This window comes from Zootoca vivipara, chromosome 2 (genome assembly GCF_965207765.1).
Source record: "Zootoca vivipara chromosome 2, rZooViv2.hap1.1, whole genome shotgun sequence".
Taxonomy (NCBI): domain Eukaryota; kingdom Metazoa; phylum Chordata; class Lepidosauria; order Squamata; family Lacertidae; genus Zootoca; species Zootoca vivipara.
In genome coordinates this window covers 105,110,963-105,129,742 of record NC_142584.1, presented here as the reverse complement: position 1 = coordinate 105,129,742, position 18,780 = coordinate 105,110,963, and the positions used below count along the sequence as shown (strand labels likewise).

The window sequence follows — 18,780 nt, the reverse complement described above, 5'->3', positions numbered from 1 at the left end:
TTCTCTCTCTGAAGCAGCTGTCAAGCTTCATTCTGACAATAGAATTTGCACTTGAACCAACTACAGTTGCCACTGTTCCTCCTCCTAGATCTACACAGAATATATATTTAGTCTGTTAAGTGTCCACATGCTACAAGGATCAAAGCTGGTCTCTGATAAAGTATGACGGATAAGTCAACAAGCCAAGGCTATTAGAAGATTCCGGTTTGATCAGTAAGTAGAAACTGACAGTGGAGAGAATCATTTATATGTTAAGGGGGCACTCAATGGGACAAATAGGAATATGCATCTGTTTTAGTGTCTGAATGATACATCTTATTATCTGGGATAATTTTCCTGCGGAAAAAAAATCAATACAGAATCTAATCAAAACAAAGTAAATTTAAATCTCTTGAGAATCCATCATGGGCAATTTCAAATATAAGCTTTTGAGGAGTTCCATATATCTCAGAGTTTCCCTGAAGTGCTTCTTTGCAACAACTAACTACCTCCCAGAAGCAATGAACCTCATTAACTGAAATCTTTCCCCTTGAGGTTATTTTTAACAAAACAGTTTTAGTTTCTTAAAACAACAGCTTTTTAATGAACCCAATTAACATGTACTAATGGGTCTTGTTGAAGACTAAGACTATTTTTGCCCTGAGTAAAGTAATTAAAGAAGTTTTAATGAGAGACTGAGTAGCACTTAGCAAATTCAAACTTCTTCAAAAGCAGAAAGGCAGTTTGAACAGGGGAGATCGTTCATCTAAATTACTTTTTCTCATCTAAATCCATCTAAATTACTTTTTTACAATGGTAATGTCAATGGTGGTGACATAGCCGGAATCGGGCAGTCGGAAGCCATGTCTGGACAGAAATCACTGAAATGTCTGGAAAAATCTGAACATATGGCAACCCTATAATAAACAAATAATAGTACTAGTATTGATTCAGCTCCAGTTAAATGCTTCCATTGTGGATCTGGTTTGCTTTGAACAGTGTTAAGTTGTGGGTAAGCATAGCAGACGACACAGCAATCTCTCCAAACCAGCTCTTTATTTGGAAGCTGGAACAGAACTGAACTGCATTGCCGAGCTGGCCTGCTTTTATAGAGGCTGGCTCAAACAATGTATCAAACATGATTCAAAGTTCCCTCCTAAAGTTCCCTCCTAAAACAACTGTCAAAGACCTGAGGATCTGAGGGAAAACTATATACACTAATACAGGGGTGGCCAACTTCCAAGAGACTGTGATCTACTCACAGAGTTAAAAACTGGCAGTGATCTTTTTCTGGGGGGGGGGTCAAAGTTGTTGAGCTTTTTTTAAGGAAGGAAGAAAGTGACATTGAACTTTTTTTCTAGGAAGGAAAGCCCTGTTTGTGGTGGTTCAGGTCATTTTAGGGGTGCAGGGCAAAGGTGTTGAGTTTTTTTTTAGGGGAGCCAAAGTTTTTTAGCTTCTTGGGGGGGGGAGCCATTGATCTACCGGTGATCTACCACAGACATCCAGTGATCTACCAGTAGATCACGATCTACCTGTTGGACATGCCTGCACTAATACATAACACCCACCATCATTGACATTACATGCTGGAAGTCTAGATTTTGGCAAATATCCTCAAAAATAGCTCAAAAACATAATACATATTTTTAGATTTTGCAAAAACGCTCAACCACTTTGGGCAAAACTAAGAAAAGCTCAAGAACTTTGGCCAAAACACAACAACAAGGATGTCCGGATTTTCACCTTCTGAAGTATAGGAACCCTAGTTTATTACATTTAATTAGGTCTTGTAGTAATTTTGGATTATGCGGAATGCTTTATCAGAGTGGATGTAGCAAAAGTTATCGTACAATTGCTAAAACTGCAAATCGCTATTCAATTGCTACAATTCCACAGGCACTCAAGCTCACAAATCGGCAATAAAACATTTTTTGTTGTGTTCCGTTTAACTGCATGTCTGTTTCAGCAGTGATATCATAAAAGCCAATTTTTGTAAGGTTGCGAATGTAAGCCGCACTTTAACTTTTCACGGTCGGAATTTTTTTTGGGGGGGGAGTGTGGCTTATATTCGGGCCAATATGGTATTATGAATTAGTGTAGCAAGGGTTTGGATGACATATAGTCAGGATTGGGGTTTTCCATCTGTTTGATTCCCCATCTCTTCAGTAACTTAAATTCAACAAGGGGAAGGAAGCTGCAACCCTTCCGATGATCTTAGAACTACAATTCCCATCATCCTTGAGCACTGGCTATGTCAAACGGGGATGATGGGAGCTGAAGTCCATCAGCATCTGATGGGCCATAGATTCCCCAACACAGAGTTCTTAGTAGCAATATATATATATATATATATATATATATATATATATATATATAGTATATATGTATATATATCTACAGTGTATATGTATGTATATGTGTATATATATATATATATATATATATATACACACACACACACACACACACACACACACACACAAACACAACAACAACACCCCAGGTCTTTTAACTTCATTTTTTTTAATGCTGCATTTAAAACAGAGAAAATTCAGCACTTTTCATTATTGTTATTTGCTTTTTTTAAATGTGAACTGGAAATGCTTAGTGAAGGCTGGCATGAAATTTCATTAAATTAGTAGTCTTTTGAAACACTTGTTCAGAACCTCAGTTTTGAGAAGGCATTTCTGGGACAAAATCGTATGTTTATTAAATTACACCCTATGAGTGTACACCCATGCTTGATGGTTTCACAGGTAAGGCACAATGCTTAGTTCAAAACACAAATCTTTACAGATAAACTTTTGAAGAGCACTCTCTTACAAACCAAGTCTTATGTAGGCTTTCCCCACCTCGAATGGCTATCAGAAATCTAGCTAGAAACATCCGCTCAGCTCCTTCAAGCATTTAGCGAACCTCACTCACAAAGCGAAACCTTGTGCACCTGCAACCATCCTTATATCATAGTTGTTATGCTGTCAGCATGTAACTTAAATTCTAGTCTTTCCTGACTGGTTGATTGTCTTGCCAGCTTTCATTGGTTGCTGGGTCACCAAGAGGCAGCCCCAAAGCCTGTCTGTCATACTCCCAACTACATTATGATCATCTGCAGTGGTCTCCTTTACCTAGGAGAAACTTTGGGCTTGCTTATATGTACATTGTGTTATGTCTCTTAGGTTACGGATACCACTCAAAGGTTGGATCCACATTTAGTCATACACAGAGCAGGCTCATTGAAATCAACATTCTTTTCAGAAACAAACATTTATTTCAGAAACCAATGTTTATTTCAGAGGGCAGTATTCAACTCCTTGCATGTGCTGAATGACTTCTGCTTGCGTAGCAGTGTGCCAGTACTGCTTTGTTCAGAGAACAAACCTAATCCTGATTTATATGTAGCAGAAACGGCCTCACATTTAAGCTTTGGACTTTAGTTCCTTCTGTAACAACTGCCAGGTTGGGCGCAATCCCCCTTCCTATCAGCACACAGAAAATCTAGGGTTGAAGGTTCGGTCTTCAGGCCCGTAGCAAATAAGTTTCCTTTAATTAGGAGATCTTGTTTAAATTCTTTACAGAGGAGAAAATAAATTAGGTAAATGGCATTAAACCTTATAATATGCTAACATTACAAAGTGAAAATGTTTATCTTTGATACAGAGCTGAGAAACCTTAATAATCACCTTTATACAAATATAGATGGATGGATGGGGGGGAATCTCCTTCTTTATGGATGCCCAGAACTTGTGGGCTTCCAATGAAGCTCAATGTTGGAAGAATCAGGGCAGATTTTAAAAAGTACTTCTTCACCCAGTGTATAGCTAAACCATTGCTCCAATGGTGATGATCACCACTGTGGGTGGGTTAAAACAAGTGTTGAACCAATTCATGGAGGAAGTTTTTGATCGTTACGGTACCAGCCATGCTGGCTATATGCTGCCTCTGCAGTTGGATTTTGAGTTTGGTGCATAGCTGTCAAGTTCTCCCTTTTTTAAAGGGAAATTCCCTTATGCTGAATAGGCTTGATTGTGAGAAAACTTGACAGCTACGGTTTGGTGGAATGGTTGAGAAATGGCCCTTGTCAATCCAGTACAGTCCTACTGTAGAATATCGTGTGAAGAGACCCGAAAGAAAGAAAAATGGTACTGTATTGGGAATACTGAAAATTAAAGGAATCCCAGACTGATTTAGCAAATGGACAGATTCCATGTCATTTAGAGAAGTCTCTTCCTATTTCTTAACAGGTGAATGCAGAAACATCTCAATGAACACCCATGTGCTATATGCTATGGCAAGGTGCCTTAAAGTGCTAAATCCTTTCAAGATGCATGCCACTACGGACAACGCCTTATTAATTGAAGACTGGGGATCAAATTCCCTAAAGCCGCAATCAACCAGAACGTCCTACTGGAACCTACATTGTAAACCTTGAGTGGCTTTAGTGATGCAAACAGCAGTCTCAATTTAGGTCTGAACTAAGTAATGGAAAACAGTTTTCCTCAAGGGATTTCACCCTGGTCACAATAGAACTAGAAACTATAAGTAATAAGCACCGGTTTCTACCCAGACAAGGGACTCATGTCATTGGCAAGGGAGCTCAACTCTGTTTCACGCAGTATTTAGATGGAATTGGGTCTAAGACCTTTCAGTACGCCAGAGTCACTGATGTCAGATCTCTGGCAGAAGCCTTCGTACCTTTTGTTCAATACTCATAGGTTGGTGTGATAAAACAGGCAGAGTCCAAACTCTTCTTCTACAAGGAGAGAGCACCTGTCCACAGGTTAGCTCTCTGATGCTTTATGCAGGGTCTGTATAGATAGAAGCCTGGACCTGCTTGGTCCATAGTAATCCATCTACGCTGTGTCCTTTAAGGAGCTAATGTGTTTAAGAATGTGTGGGATCATGAGGAGGGGCTGAACTGAATGTTGGAGATCTAGCTCTTCAACGATCTAAATGGTTCTCTTTCTGCTAATATAGGAACACATGAAGGTATGTGCTTTTTTGTTATTGCTGTTGTGAAGGGTGGATCTGAACCAACCAAGTCCTATGATGAATGGTTGAAAGCCTTGGGGCTGTTTTGCCTGGAAAAGAGAAAGTTATGGGGACAAATCATAGCTGCCTTCAGATAACTGAAAGGCCATATCAGAGACAATCATAGAATCATAGAATCGTAGAGTTGGAAGGTACCCAAGGGTCATCTAGTCCAACCCCTTTTACTTCTCACAGTTACAGCTCTTTTTCACCCTTAACAAACTACAGTTTCCAGGAATCCATGGGGAATTCATGTGCTTTAAATGTGTGGTGAGCACGCAGCTTTAAGCAAATGCCTAGCTCTTCTATAGAAATTAATGGAACATGTGGTTGGTGTGATAGCTCAGGCAATAGAGCATGAGAATTTAAATCTCAGGATTGTCTGTTCAAGCCCCACATTGGGCAAAGGATTCCTGCATTGCAGGGGGTGGGACTAGCAGACCCTCCAAGTGTCCCTATTTTCGAGAGATGTCCCTGATTTAGAGAAGCCATCCTGGTTTCTGATTTGATCCTAGATTGTCCCACTTTTCCTTAGGATGTCCTTATTTTCATTGCAGAAATGCTGGAGGCCATGGAGTTATCCGACCCCCGAGTTGTCTGAAGGCAATCCTGTATAGGGAAGGGTTTTTTATGTTTCATGTTCTATTCTGATTTTTTATATGTTGGGAGCGGCCCAGAGTGGCTGGGGCAACCCAGTAAGATGTGTGGAGTATAAATAGAAAAATTAACATTATGAAATGGGACGTCCCTATTTTCATTGGAGAAATATTGGAGGGTATGGACTAGATTGCCCTTGTGGACCCTTCTATGATAAAAATGCTCAATGGCTTGATAGCGCCCGTTATGATTTCTCTCCTAGAAATCCTTCACAGGCATGTCATCTCTCCTTCCCATTCATTCCACTGACACCAAGGTTGCCTTCTTGTTGTTAGCTGCCCTGAGCCCGGTCTTGACTGGGAAGAGCAGGGTATAAATAAAATTATTATTATTATTATTATTAGTAGTAGTAGTAGTAGTAGTAGTAGTATTATGGTAGTATTAGTATTATTATCTGACCAGGAAAAAAGCAGACAAGCCTGCTCCTGTGTCTTTCGCAACAGTTTGATGAAAAACTCAGCAGTAATGTCAGCATATCAGCAGCTCAGTGGCCGTTAAATACCCTGGCTTTGTGAAAATGCACAATAAATATAAAAGGTATTTTTAAAACACTGGTTGAAACCCTCCTCCATTGGATTGAATGGAGACGAGAAGGTTATGCATACAGAGCAAGGGCTGTGGGTTAGAACACTTCATCGGTGATATTGTGAGACTAGTTTCAGACATTGGCACTATTCTCAAAAGTGATACACCTTTGCTATTGTGGAAATTCCGTATGCATCTTAGAAGATAGGAAGCTGCTTTATACCCAGTCTGACTACTGGTCCATTAAGCTCACCATTGCCCACACTGGCTGACAGCAGGGCTTCAGACAGAGCAGTCTCTCCCAGCCCTACTGGAAGACGCCTAGGATTGACTCTGGAGATGCTCCACCACTGAGCTGCAGCCCTGGCCCAGCACAATTAGGGAAATTCTGAATGGAGATCTAGGAACTTGCTGGAAACTACCATCAGCACCGCTCCATTGATATCCAAATATGTTTAAGTTACAAGTGCTACAAGGCTGTGTTAGCATGGTTGTGTCTGACATTGGTGGGGATTTTTGGGGGGGAGGGGATCAGATGAAGACCTTGTGCCTTTTAAAATGTTGTTGTTGATGTTAATGTTAATGTTGATGTTGATGCTGATGCTGATGCTGATGTTGTTGTTGTTTGAAATGTCCACATAACAAACATTTAACCTGGGGACCCTCCAGAATTCTGGTGTTTTGTTTTGTTTTGCTTTGTGGGTGGCTTCCGCAACATGCCATTGATGCGCTCATTGCGCATTTGTGGCGGTGGGTTCATTGTTCTGTCATGCTCCCCTAATGCTATTGCAATATCGCGTCTGAAGGAGCATCTCCACTCCCATCGTTCAGCCTGAGGTCCAGCTCTGAGGGCCTTCTGGCGGTTCCCTCACTGCAAGAAGCAAGGTTACAGGGAACCAGGCAGAGGGCCTTTTCGGTGGTGGCACCCGCCCTGTGGAACGCCCTCCCATCAGATGTCAAAGAAATAAACAACTATCTGACGTTTAGAAGACATCTGAAGGCAGCCTGGTTTAGGACGGGCCTGAAGAGTATTGAAAATGAGATAATGTCTAACTTCCCCATCATGAGCACCCAAACCATCATTAATACAAAGCAAAAAATAAAAAATAAAAACCTGGCATTTCTGTGAGTTCTTCTTAAATCTTGTCCTTTTGTCTTCAGCTCCAGCCCAGCCCAAGGAAGAGGCAATGGGTCATGAAAATGTAACATCCTGGACAGAGTTTCATCTTGTGGGGCTTCTGCATCTAAGGACCCCCACCTTATTTTTTAGCATCCTTCTGTTTATGGCTTTCGTTGCTCTGGTGGGAAACTGTCTCCTGCTGCTCCTAATCCAAATGGACTCCTCGCTTCATACGCCAATGTACTTTTTCCTTAGTCAACTGTCCTTCATGGATATGGGCCAGGTCCTCATTGTAGTCCCTAAAATGTCTGTGAACTTTTTAACGCAGAGGAGCACTATTTCGCTCAGCGGTTGTGTTGCCCAGATCTTCCTCACTCTGACCATGGGGAGCTCAGAGAGCCTCGTCCTGGCCGTCATGTCTTACGACAGGTACGTGGCCATCTGCAGGCCCTTGCAGTACCCAATCCTCATGCGAAGAACCACCTGCCTCGTCTTGACAGTTGGGATCTGGACTACGGCATTGCTGACCATCATGGTCATTGCGATTTACGTCCACTCTCTGCCGTACTGTGGCTCGAACATGATCGACCATTTCGTGTGCGAGTTCCCAGCTTTGCTGAAGTTGTCCTGTGCCGACACCTCTGCCTTTGAGATCGTGGTATACCTTGACAATGTGGTCCTACTCCTCTTCCCCATCTCAGTCATTGTTTCCTCTTACGTCGCCATTTTGGTGCAAGTCTTGAGGATGCGCTCAACTGAGGGAAGGCACAAGGCCTTGGGGACTTGCCTGTCCCACTTCTGTGTCGTGGGCATCTTCATTGGGGCATCTATGCTGACCTATACCGCCCCTATGGACTCTTACTCAGCACAAAGGGCCATGATCTACTCGGTGTGCATTACTGTTGTCCCCCCAATGCTCAACCCTTTTATCTACAGCTTGCGCAACAGGGATGTCCTAGCAGCTCTGCGAAAGCTCTTTGTGAAATGCACGCCGTAGTAACGGCGCCTAGAGAAGCAACAAAATTTCACACTCGTTCAGTTTTCAAAATAAATATTCATGGTTTTAAGGTAGAACCACGACACCATGTCAAACGCATTTGCAACAGTGAGTGGGGAAGAAATACATATCCATACTGATTTGGTACATTAGCTTACAAAATTATAGGAATCGCTCCGTTTCCATGGCAAATCTTCTTTACCTTGTTACCTCTGACTCAAAGGTGGACCTTCAGATCTTGTCAGATGAGACTGCAGCTTCCATCATCCCTGCCACTTGGACACTGGGGAGCCAGTGGGTATAATGGTTCAAGTGTTGGACTTTGAGGGTTCGAATCCCCACTCAGCCATGAAGCTCACTAGGTGACCTATGGTCAGTCACTCTCTCTCAGCTTAACCTACTTCATAGTGTTACTGTGAGGATAAAATTAGTGGAGGGAGAGAACCATGTCCACTACCTTGAACTCCCTGGACAAAAGTTGGGATATAAATGCAATAAATAAATGGAACAAATAAAATGAATGTATGTGGGCAGAAAGACAGCAAAATATGGAAGATGGAAACATAGAAAGAGAAGGGCTGAAGCAATAAGGTAACTCACAGGGTCTAATTCAGGTTGATTAAGGGTGTTGATCATTCTAATAGAATAATGCACCAGTTCTAGGGATCAATACAGCTATTTCACTGCAGGTAAAGTCCGTTTCTACAGTAGCTAGTCCTTCAGAAACACAAGAGTGAAATTGAACACTTTTTAAATCTAGAGCATCCTCTGACTCTCTGCAATGCACATCACGCTTATCACTCAGAGCAAAAACCAAAGCACACACAGAGATCTGGGGCATGTGCAAAGTTCCAATTGCACTGAGCTAGTTAATAACAAGGTGCTTATGATCTTTATCCACACATTTTGCTCACCATTTTATCTTCTGTAACCATTTTGGCAGATTTTATCCACAAAGCCATTTTATCCTCTGCATGCTGTTTTGGCATTTTGTAAGACTAAACAGATTTCTACTTTGTCCAAACAGGGACTCAGCAATCATGTGCTAATTCCCCCTAGAAATTAAGGAACAATGCAACAACCCCATGGCATAGCATGACTCGGGGCACATAATCTTGAAATATCATGCCTACTTGGGATGTGGGTAGCACCACTTGGGATGTACCACTGAGCCTCTTGGGCTTGCTGATCGGAAGGTTGGTGGTTCGAATCCCCACAATGGGGTTAGGGTTAGGGTGAGCTCCCATTGCTCTGTCCCAGCTTCTGCCAACCTAGCAGTTTGAAAGCATACCAGTGTAAGTAGATAAATTGGTATTGCTATGGTGGGAAGGTAAACGGCATTTCCATGCGCTCTGGTTTCCATTACGGTGTTCCGTTGCACCAGAAGTGGTTTAGTCATGCTGGCCACATGACCTGGAAAGCTGTTTGTGGACAAATGCCAGCTTCCTCGGCCTGAAAGCGAGATAAGTTCCACAACCCCGTAGTCACTTTTGACTGAACTTAACCATCCAGGTTGCTGACCTTGAGCCAGACATCTTGGAGAGTGAAGTCAAATGGGCCTTAGAAAGCACTGCTAATAACAAGGCCAGTGGAAGTGATGATATTCCAGCTGAACTATTTAAAATTTTAAAAGATGATGCTGTTAAGGTGCTACACCCAATATGCCAGCAAGTTTGGAAAACTCAGCAATGGCCAGAGGATTGGAGAAGATCAGTCTACATCCCAATTCCAAAGAAGGGCAGTGCCAAAGAATGCTCCAACTACCGCACAATTGCCCTCATTTCACACGCTAGCAAGGTTATGCTTAAAATTCTACAAGGCAGGCTTAGGCAGTATGTGGACCGAGAACTCCCAGAAGTGCAAGCTGGATTTCGAAAGGGCAGAGGAACCAGAGACCAAATAGCAAACATGCGCTGGATTATGGAGAAAGCTAGAGAGTTCCAGAAAAACGTCTACTTCTGCTTCATTGACTATGCAAAAGCCTTTGACTGTGTCGACCACAGCAAACTATGGCAAGTTCTTAAAGAAATGGGAGTGCCTGATCACCTCATCTGTCTCCTGAGAAATCTCTATGTGGGACAAGAAGCTACAGTTAGAACTGGATATGGAACAACGGATTGGTTCAAAATTGGGAAAGGAGTACGACAAGGTTGTATATTGTCTCCCTGCTTATTTAACTTATATGCAGAATTCATCATGCGAAAGGCTGGACTAGATGAATCCCAAGCAGGAATTAAGATTGCCGGAAGAAATATCAACAACCTCAGATATGCAGATGACACAACCTTGATGGCAGAAAGTGAGGAGGAATTAAAGAACCTTTTAATGAGGGTGAAAGAGGAGAGCGCAAAATATGGTCTGAAGCTCAACATCAAAAAAACCAAGATCATGGCCACTGGTCCCATCACCTCCTGGCAAATAGAAGGGGAAGAAATGGAGGCAGTGAGAGATTTTACTTTCTTGGGCTCCTTGATCACTGCAGATGGTGACAGCAGTCACGAAATTAAAAGACGCCTGCTTCTTGGGAGAAAAGCAATGACAAACCTAGACAGCATCTTAAAAAGCAGAGACATCACCTTGCCGACAAAGGTCCGTATAGTTAAAGCTATGGTTTTCCCAGTAGTGATGTATGGAAGTGAGAGCTGGACCATAAAGAAGGCTGATCGCCGAAGAATTGATGCTTTTGAATTATGGTGCTGGAGGAGACTCTTGAGAGTCCCATGGACTGCTAGAAGATCAAACCTATCCATTCTTAAGGAAATCAGCCCTGAGTGCTCCCTGGAAGGACAGATCGTGAAGCTGAGGCTCCAATACTTTGGCCACCTCATGAGAAGAGAAGAATCCTTGGAAAAGACCCTGATGTTGGGAAAGATTGAGGGCACTAGGAGAAGGGGACGACAGAGGACAAGATGGTTGGACAGTGTTCTCGAAGCTACGAACATGAGTTTGACCAAACTACGGGAGGCAGTGGAAGACAGGAGTGCCTGGCGTGCTCTGGTCCATGGGGTCACGAAGAGTCGGACACGACTAAACGACTAAACAACAACAACAACAAACCATCCAGGGGTCCTTTACCTTACCTTTTACATTTACTTGTTGATCCAGATTTATACACATGTAGGTTAATGTCACATTAACACGCCTAAACTGTGCAGTGCTTGTCATTTCAATTTCAATGCCCCCATGCCACCAAATGCATGGGTTTTTTGAGATCTGTGGTACAATCCACATCACATACACACAGAGAGTGATTGAGGACTGTTGGAGAGGATAAGTGCATATCAGAACTATGTGGGTGGAACCAACTGAGTGAATTTCCTGCGTACTATGAATGCAGTCAGCTCCACTCAAAGGGCCAAGGTCACCATGCCAAAGGCACACATCCCAGTAGTGGACCCATTGACGAAAGAAGAGCCTGCTGGATCAGGCCAATGGCCCATCTAGTCCAACATCCTGTTCTCACAGTGGCTGAAGATGCCAGAAACTCCAGACCCTCCAAGTGTCCTATTTTCCAGGGACAGTCCCGGATTTACAGAAGCCATCCCTGTTTCTGATTTGATCCCTGGAATGTCCCGCTTTTCCTCCCCAATTGCTGATGCTCGGGGGCACTGAATGTCACATTGCAAGTCAAAATATTCAGGCAGGCCTAAAAAATAGTTTGGCTATTACAGTGGTATCTCGGTTTAAGTACACAATTAGTTCCGAAAGTCTGTACTTAACCTGAAGTGTACTTAACCTGAAGCGAACTTTCCCATTGAAAGTAATGGAAAGTGGATTAATCCATTCCAGACAGTCCGCGGAGTACTTAAACTGAAAGTACTCAAACCGAAGCGTACTTAAACCAAGGTATGACTGTACTGGGAAAACTAGCTTTAACTATATGGACCTTTGTCAGCAAGCTGATGTCTCTGCTTTTTAAGATGCTGTCTAGGTTTGCCATTGCTTTTCTCCCAAGAAACAGAAGTCTTTTAATTTTGTGACTGCTGTCACCATCTGCAGTGATCATGGAACCCAAGAAAGTAAAATCTCTCACTGCCTCCATTTCTTCCCCTTCTGTTTGCCAGGAGGTGATGGGACCAGTGGCCATGATCTTGGTTTTTTTGATGTTGAGCTTCAGACCATATTTTGCGCTCTCCTCTTTCACCCTCATTAAAAGGTTCTTTAATTCCTCCTCACTTTCTGCCATCAAAGTTGTGTCATCAGCATATCTGAGGTTGTTGATATTTCTTCTGGCAATCTTAATTCCGTCTTGGGAATTCTCTATTTTCATTGGAGAAATGTTGGAGGGTATGGAGTTATCCAGCCCCTGAGTCGCCTGAAGGCAATCCTGTATAGGGAAGTTTTAAAAGAATGTTTAATGTTTTATTATGTTTTTATATATTTTGGAAGCAGCCCAGAGTGGCTGGGGCAACCCAATCAGATGTGTGGGGTATAAATAGTAAAATTATCAATATGGAATGGGACGTTCTTATTTTCATTGGCAAAATGTTGGAGGGTATGTATAATATACTCAGCACTGAGGCCTTGGTTGGCAGCTAAATAATTGTGAGCCAGATTCTTAATAACTGATAATAAATGAACCCCATTCACCCTCTACATATTAGGGAGGTGTCTGCAGCCCATATTGAAGCAGCCTGTATTGGAGAAATTCTGACAACCTTAGAACTGATGCTACCCTGATGCTAAGTATTCTTGAGTTATGCTCAACCCAAATTGTTGGACCAGTTAAAAAGGTTTGGTGTCAGATTGAAAGCCCAATTCAATACATATTTATGCCTCTCACAAGGAATCGGGACGGGAAGGGAAGGGAAGGGAGGGAGGGAGGGAGGGAGGGAGGGAGGAAGGAAGGAAGGAAGGAAGGAAGGAAGGAAGGAAGGAAGGAAGGAAGATCCCAGATCCATAGCTGCCAAGTTATCCCTTTTTTAAAGGGATTTTCCCTTATGCTGAATAGGCTTCCTCGTGAGAAAAGGGAAAACTTGGCAGCTATGCCCAGATCCTTTCTATCAAACTTTGGTGGGAGGAGGAGGAGGAGGAGGAGGAGAAGGAGGAGGAGGAGGAGGAGGAGGAGAAGAAGAAGAAGAAGAAGAAGAAGAAGAAGAAGAAGAAGAAGAAGAAGAAGAAGAAGAAGAAGAAGAAGAAGAGGAGGAGGAGGAGGAGGAGGAGGAGGAGGAGGAGGAGGAGGAGGAGGAGGAGGAGGAGGAGGAGGAGTTTGGACTTGATATCCCACCTTTCAATCCCTTTCAAGAGTCTCAAAATGGCTAACAGTCTCCTTTACCTTCCTCCTCCACAACAAACACTCTGTGAGGTGAGTGAGGCTGAGAGACTTCAAAGAAGTGTGACTAGCCCAAGGTCACTCAGCAGCTGCATGTGGAGGAGCGGGGAAGCAAACCCAGTTCACCAGATTACGAGTCCACCTCTCTTAACCACTACACCACCCTGGCTCTCATCAGTTCCAATAAAGTAAATTATGATGGAAAGGCAAACTCCCAGCTACATTCAAATATCCCCACAGGAGCGTATTTTCTCTACCCTCTTGAGAAATTCCCTCTAGTCCAGAGAGCTTCTGTGTTGGGATGTGGGCTACAGGTGAGAGAGTCAGCCACTCCTTCAGACCGCTCTTGCTCTCCCTTGGAAAGGTTGACAAGTATTTGGACAGGTAGGAGGAGACCTAGAAAGGGACAGTTACAGAGACATAAGGTATAAAGGGAATCAAGCAGAAGAACGTCAACCTCATCAAAGAACAGGGAGAATGAGAACTGAATGGAGGCTTGTACTTCTCCCCAGAATCTTCTGCTCCCTCATTCATGTTATTTAGTGGACATTAGCTTGGAGGAACCCATGTCTGCAGAAGCAGCATATGGTGCTATCTTTAGATTCCCATTATCTAATGGGGCAGGCAATATACTGTTTGAAACCTGATTTGTAGCTTCCACTTCTGGAAGTATTACTTAATATGTTGGGGAGCCAAAATTCCCAAATATGCAGGAGTGTGATAGTTTCTCCTTGGAGCTTTTAAATACTGATCGTGAAAATGCTGGTTATAATATAGATCCAAAGAAGGCACATTTTTTTCTTACTGCTAGACCCTGTGGGACTAAGTAAAGATTTTGCAGAGATAAAGTAGGAGATGTAGATTTTAAAATGTTCCTTTACAAGAAGAGAGACCATTCTTTATAGTTCACAAGGTCTAGATTGTTTTTCCAGCTGACCTCATATCAAGCAATTTAGGGTTCGTGATTCTGAATATTTTAAGATGTGAAAAGCAATCAAGAAAATTAAATATTGATTGTGATTTTTCTCTCTCTTTTTCTTTTGGAGTTATAGAAATATTTATGGTTTTCAAAATGTAAGAAAAAAAATGTCATTATCTCAGAGTAACAACTCTGTTCTAAAGAATGTACGTACTGTGAATCATTTTTTGCCTGCAACAAGAAAAAGGCTGGAACACTTTAAACTGAATTATTGTCAATAGTTTATGGTGGAGGACATGAGCAAGATTGAATTAAATCAATGGTTGGAGCACTGAAGGTTTACAGCAGAACATCTAAAGACCAACAGCTTCTTAAAAATCACATCGGTTTTCTACTTGCTGGCAGAAAGACATGCGTTAGACACAGGTATGTGATTCTTAATATTAATATAGGTTGCATTTTCAACACAAATTGATTCATTTTGGCATTTATGATGATGACAAGATCAATTTTCATATACAAAATCCTTTGCAAGTGAATCTGGGACAGGCAAACACAATCCAAAGGGGGAAAACACAAGTGTGTGTGTGTGTGTGTGTGTGTGTGTGTATGTATGTATACCAGCACACCTGAAATTGTGAACCTAATTCTGGTGCTGAGAGAGCAAATTGGTTTGGGTTGTTGTTTGAGGTGAAGGATCTTTCTTGCTTCAGTATCAATTATATGGTTGCATCCCTATGTTTAAAAACACAAAATTCAAGGTGAGAAAAAGATCCCATAATCAGAAATGCATATCAACAGAGAACAGAAATCTACACGAACACAGAATTCTATGGCATATTCTACACTGACTTTGGGCAGAATATATAGTTCCCTTTGTGTGCTTATCAGAGCCTTTGAAGTAATGTGAATGTTACTTTAAAAAAAAAGTTTACCATTTCTCCAATGAACTCAGGGCACTATGGGTGATACCCAGAGATTTTTTCTTTTCAGCCGGAACTCGCCGGAAATCAGTTCCAGCACCTCTCAGGTAGGTGCCATTGTCATTTATAAGAGAACAAGGGAGGTGTTTGTTGTGAGTTCCAGCACCTCTTTTTCTAGAAAAATAGCACCACTGATACCCACTTTAGTGTCCGGTGTAATATTGTCACTGTACCACTTCTTTACAGTGAGATTAAACGAGCCCCCCATTCCCCCCCCCCACAATCTCTCAGTCCTTGTTACACTGAGAGGTAGCAAGTGGTCTTTTGTTTGTTGCCATTTGGTAACCCTGCTATCTTCCAGAAGAATTTGCACAACCTATAGTTCAATCTGGCAACTCATGCCATTGGCATCTATGCAAATTTGCCACTTCAAACTTTGGCACCATTGCAAATTGCTAACCGAAAGCATTCGTTAGCTGGGGAGTTACCTTTGAGTTTTGAGACACAAAGACACTCGGGGAGCCTTTCTCTTACTCACTTCTTTTCTGTGTCTCCCCTCTGGCCATGTTGTCAAGTGAAGACGAGCAACTTACTTTTAGGAAGAGCTAAAGGGAAGGGGGGAAGATGCAGTGCACAAATGATTGGGAAAATACAGCTATCAGGCTAAGGAAGTCTTTCAAGCTAAAAAATAAATAAATGGCAGGATCTGGTCTTGGTCATCATTCCTCCTGATCCATGACCCACCAAATACAATGGCTGTATTTTGTGATTTGGGAATGGTGAATAAGTCAGACCATCAAAGCCCAAATGACCAATTTTATCCAGCTCCTAGCTGCTAATAAGTGCTGTGAAGAACTCTACAAGAAGCCCATCACAAAGCCAAATGGCTACTTCTGGGTGGTTACAAGGCTGTTGAAACTACCCAGTCCTCACAGCTGTGTCACAATACTGGATTTCCTCACTCTCTCCCTTTTAATTATTGTTAATATGACATGTTTTTATGTTGGCTAAGCCATTGTGTGAGGTCACAATATGGTAAGATAAAACTGATAAACTATCCCCCCATTGACTTTTTATACTCATTTTTTGTGCTTGTATTTATTCAGCATAAGAAGTAGAGATTTGAGAACGATGTGTTTGTTTATTGTTTTGCATCCTTTTTTATTCTATATATTTATCTATCTCTTTTCCTCTTTTCTCATTAAGATGTTCTGTATAGTTCGTTCATACTGTACTGTTCCATTGTTCTGCCTGTGCTATAAAATTTTAGCAACAAAAATTATAGAAACAAAAACTGATAAGTACTGTGTCCAGTTCTGGGCACCACAGTTCAAGAAGGATACTAACAAGCTGGAACGTGTCCAGAGGAGGGCAACCAAAATGGTCAAAGGCCTGGAAACAATGCCTTATAAGGAACGACTTAGGGAACTGGGTATGTTTAGCCTGGAGAAGAGAAGGTTAAGGGGTGATATGATAGCCATGTTCAAATATATAAAAGGATGCCATATAGAGGAGGGTGAAAGGTTGTTTTCTGCTGCTCCAGAGAAGCGGACACGGAGCAATGGATTCAAGCTACAAGAAAGAAGATTCCACCTAAACATTAGGAAGAACTTCCTGACAGTAAGAGCTGTTCGACAGTGGAATTTGCTGCCAAGAAGTGTGGTGGAGTCTCCTTCTTTGGAGGTCTTTAAGCAGAGGCTTGACAGACATATGTCAAGCATGCTTTGATGGTGTTTCCTGCTTGGCAGGGGGTTGGACTGGATGGCCCTTGTGGTCTCTTCCAACTCTATGATTCTATGATTCTATAACCAATAAAATAAAATAAATTAGCATATAACATTATGGTGGGAAACTCTTTGAAAGGGGCAGCCTGGGCTGGATCTATGTCCTCTCTTCCCAGGTTTCCTCCATTTCTCCAACAGGATGGTTTTAGCTGCATAGCTTACCTACAAAAACCACTTGTAACTGAAGATGGCATGTTTTATTTTTAAATGTTGTCATTCCACAGTTATAATATTAAGGGTGCTTTACCTAATTTTTTTCACAGGAAAGTGTGAATTCCATTCCCCACATGTTCTCTCCTTGTATCTTACTCAGCTGAAATCCGGACAAATGAAGAAGGAATGGAGGATGAGAATAAAACATCGTGGACGGAGTTTGTTCTTGTTGGACTTCAGCATCAGAAGTCGCCCACCCTTTTCCTTGGCGCCATCCTCTTCATGTCCCTTATCGCCCTCCTTGGAAACAGCCTCCTCCTGTTCTTAATTAGAGTGAGCTCTGGCCTTCGGACCCCAATGTACTTTTTCCTCAGCCAACTGGCCTTCATGGACCTCTGCCAAGTTCTCTCCATTGTTCCCAAAATGGCCGTGGATTTCGCAACCCACAGCTACACCATTTCACTCTATGGATGTGTCGTCCAGATTTTTGTCACGCTGGTCATGGGAGGAGCAGAGTGCCTCATCCTGGCAACCATGTCATATGACAGGTACGTGGCTATCTGCAGGCCGCTGCAATATCCGGTCCTCATGAGGAGCAAAATCTGCAACATCATGTCAGTCGCTTCCTGGTTCTGGTCTTCTGTGCAAGCCCTGAACTGTTCCCTCTATGTGCTGCCTCTTCCCTACTGCAAGTCCAATGTGATTAGACACATCGGTTGTGATTATACAGCACTTTTAAAGCTTTCTTGCTCTGACAATTCTGCATTTGAAAAATCAATATACCTCGGAACATTCCTAGTATTCCTCATCCCCATCACAATCATCCTAGCTTCCTACACAGCCATCCTCCTTCAGGTCCTGAGGTCCCGCTCCTCCGGAAGTAGCCACAAGGCCCTGGGGACCTGCTTGTCCCACTTGTGTGTGGTGGGGGTCTTCTATGGTGCGGCCATTTTAACATACATGACACCCGTATCTTCCTATTCAGCAGAAAAGGCTATGATCAACTCAGTGTTCATGACCATTGTCCCAGCCATGCTGAACCCATTCATATACAGCCTGAGGAACCGGGATGTTCTAGCAGCTCTGAGGAGACTTTAGGGAAAATGCATATTGTGTAAATAGTTGGACAAGGAAAAAAATATCCATGACTTTTAGGAGCTTACAGACAATGCTGCTGCTGCTACTACTGTGATTTGCTTTCTGTGAGGAATCTTAGTGCTATTTTACAAAACAATAAAAACATTCATATACCCATTTCATATGTACAAACCGCTAAATAATTGCACAAGTAAAAATATTTTTTAAAAAACCCATTACATACATAAAAACAATTTCAGATTCAACACAGATGGCAAGTGGGATGACTTGGAAGATTTGCTGGAAGAAAATAACGACAAAAGCAAGTTTGTCCAAACATATTTTA

At 42.3% G+C, this 18,780-nt stretch overlaps 2 protein-coding genes across 2 annotated transcripts; both read left to right on the top strand.

Moving 5' to 3' along the window:
• Positions 1-7,362: 7,362 nt before the first annotated feature.
• LOC118080093 (olfactory receptor 2V1-like) lies at positions 7,363-8,762 on the top strand. Its single transcript, XM_035105022.2, has one exon. The coding sequence runs from the start codon at positions 7,377-7,379 to the stop codon at positions 8,304-8,306; it is 930 nt and encodes a 309-aa protein (XP_034960913.2). The 5' UTR covers positions 7,363-7,376; the 3' UTR covers positions 8,307-8,762.
• Positions 8,763-17,532: 8,770 nt separating this feature from the next.
• On the top strand, positions 17,533-18,526 carry LOC118080092 (olfactory receptor 2AK2-like). Its single transcript, XM_060271013.2, has one exon. It carries the CDS (start codon positions 17,544-17,546, stop codon positions 18,453-18,455), a length of 912 nt encoding a protein of 303 aa, XP_060126996.2. The 5' UTR covers positions 17,533-17,543; the 3' UTR covers positions 18,456-18,526.
• The last annotated feature ends 254 nt before the right edge of the window (positions 18,527-18,780 follow it).